The sequence below is a fragment of the Sinocyclocheilus grahami genome, unplaced genomic scaffold, assembly GCF_001515645.1.
Source record: "Sinocyclocheilus grahami isolate Dianchi unplaced genomic scaffold, SAMN03320097.WGS_v1.1 scaffold3032.1, whole genome shotgun sequence".
Classification (NCBI taxonomy): domain Eukaryota; kingdom Metazoa; phylum Chordata; class Actinopteri; order Cypriniformes; family Cyprinidae; genus Sinocyclocheilus; species Sinocyclocheilus grahami.
Genome location: NW_015508201.1, coordinates 4784 through 5838, shown reverse-complemented (window position 1 = coordinate 5838; position 1055 = coordinate 4784). Strand labels below are relative to the sequence as shown.

General features: G+C 36.6%; 1 protein-coding gene across 1 annotated transcript in view; it reads left to right on the top strand.

Moving 5' to 3' along the window:
* Positions 1–1055, top strand: part of LOC107575944 (multidrug resistance-associated protein 4-like) — a 22790-nt gene that overhangs the window by 17471 nt on the left and 4264 nt on the right. The window contains exon 11 of the mRNA XM_016262249.1: positions 407–444. Coding sequence (XP_016117735.1) covers positions 407–444 — 38 coding nt within the window. The remainder of the gene's footprint in view (positions 1–406; positions 445–1055) is intronic.

Below are 1055 nucleotides of genomic sequence, written 5' to 3'. Positions count from 1 at the left end.
GGCTGCGGCTCTCCAGGACCGGAGTTCGCCACCGCTGCTCTAGATTGATGCCATGGAGCATGAATCTGAGCTGTAGCCTTTTAGAATGGGTTTTTTTTATTGCACCTTATTTGCAGTAACATTTGACCTATATAAGTAATTTAAGTCCATTTATTTTATTTTTTGGTGGTAACTTCAAATGATATCTCCAAATAATCATAATAATTTAATAATCATATTTATATAAATATATATATATAAAATAAAAAAATTGAATTATCCCAAGTTTTATTAATTAATTAATGAAAAGTAAATGTATTATATTATGTTATATTATTATAGTGATAATGGTGGTCAGCATTTGAATGCGCAGGACAAAGTTGGCTGATATTGCCAGTATAATGCAGTTTCTTCTCACCTTCTAAAGGGCAAACAGCAGCACACCTGGGCTCTGTGTCATTGAGAGTTGCTTATCGGGGTGTTACTATTGATAACATGAGTAAAAGAGCATTTACAAGTCTCAAAAGTCTAATAGATCATTTTATGGCTGCCGGAGAGTCAGTTTGGAGCCCTTTGTGACGATACTGTTATCAGCAGCGCACCCACGAGGCACAATTACAGCTGGAGGCACTCGTAGAAATCACATCACTTTGTGGAAACTTTTATGGCTGGCATAAGCGTGTGATGTGGATTAGTTGACACAACTACCGTATCCTGTGTCTCTGCGCTCTAGCCTTTTTCATTGGTAATCTATGGTCTCTGGTAATAAAGAATGGTTAACGCTAGTGGGTGTTTGTTGTCTGCCAGTTCTTTGGGACTTGTAATCTAAGCATGATTGGCCATAAACATTTCTGACAAATGACAAACCGATATCCAGCATGGTGCCGTTGTTGATTGAGTTCTCCTTTGTTTGCATTATTTTTGTTTAATCTTCCATTTATTATCCTTCCAGTCACTCAAATCATGGGTTAAAGGCCTTTATGGCCAGAATTTATCATAGCCAGTTAGATAAGAAGTAAATGGCAATATGGGATTTTTATTGTTAAAATAATTCAACAGAAAAGTTTGCAAGGCAC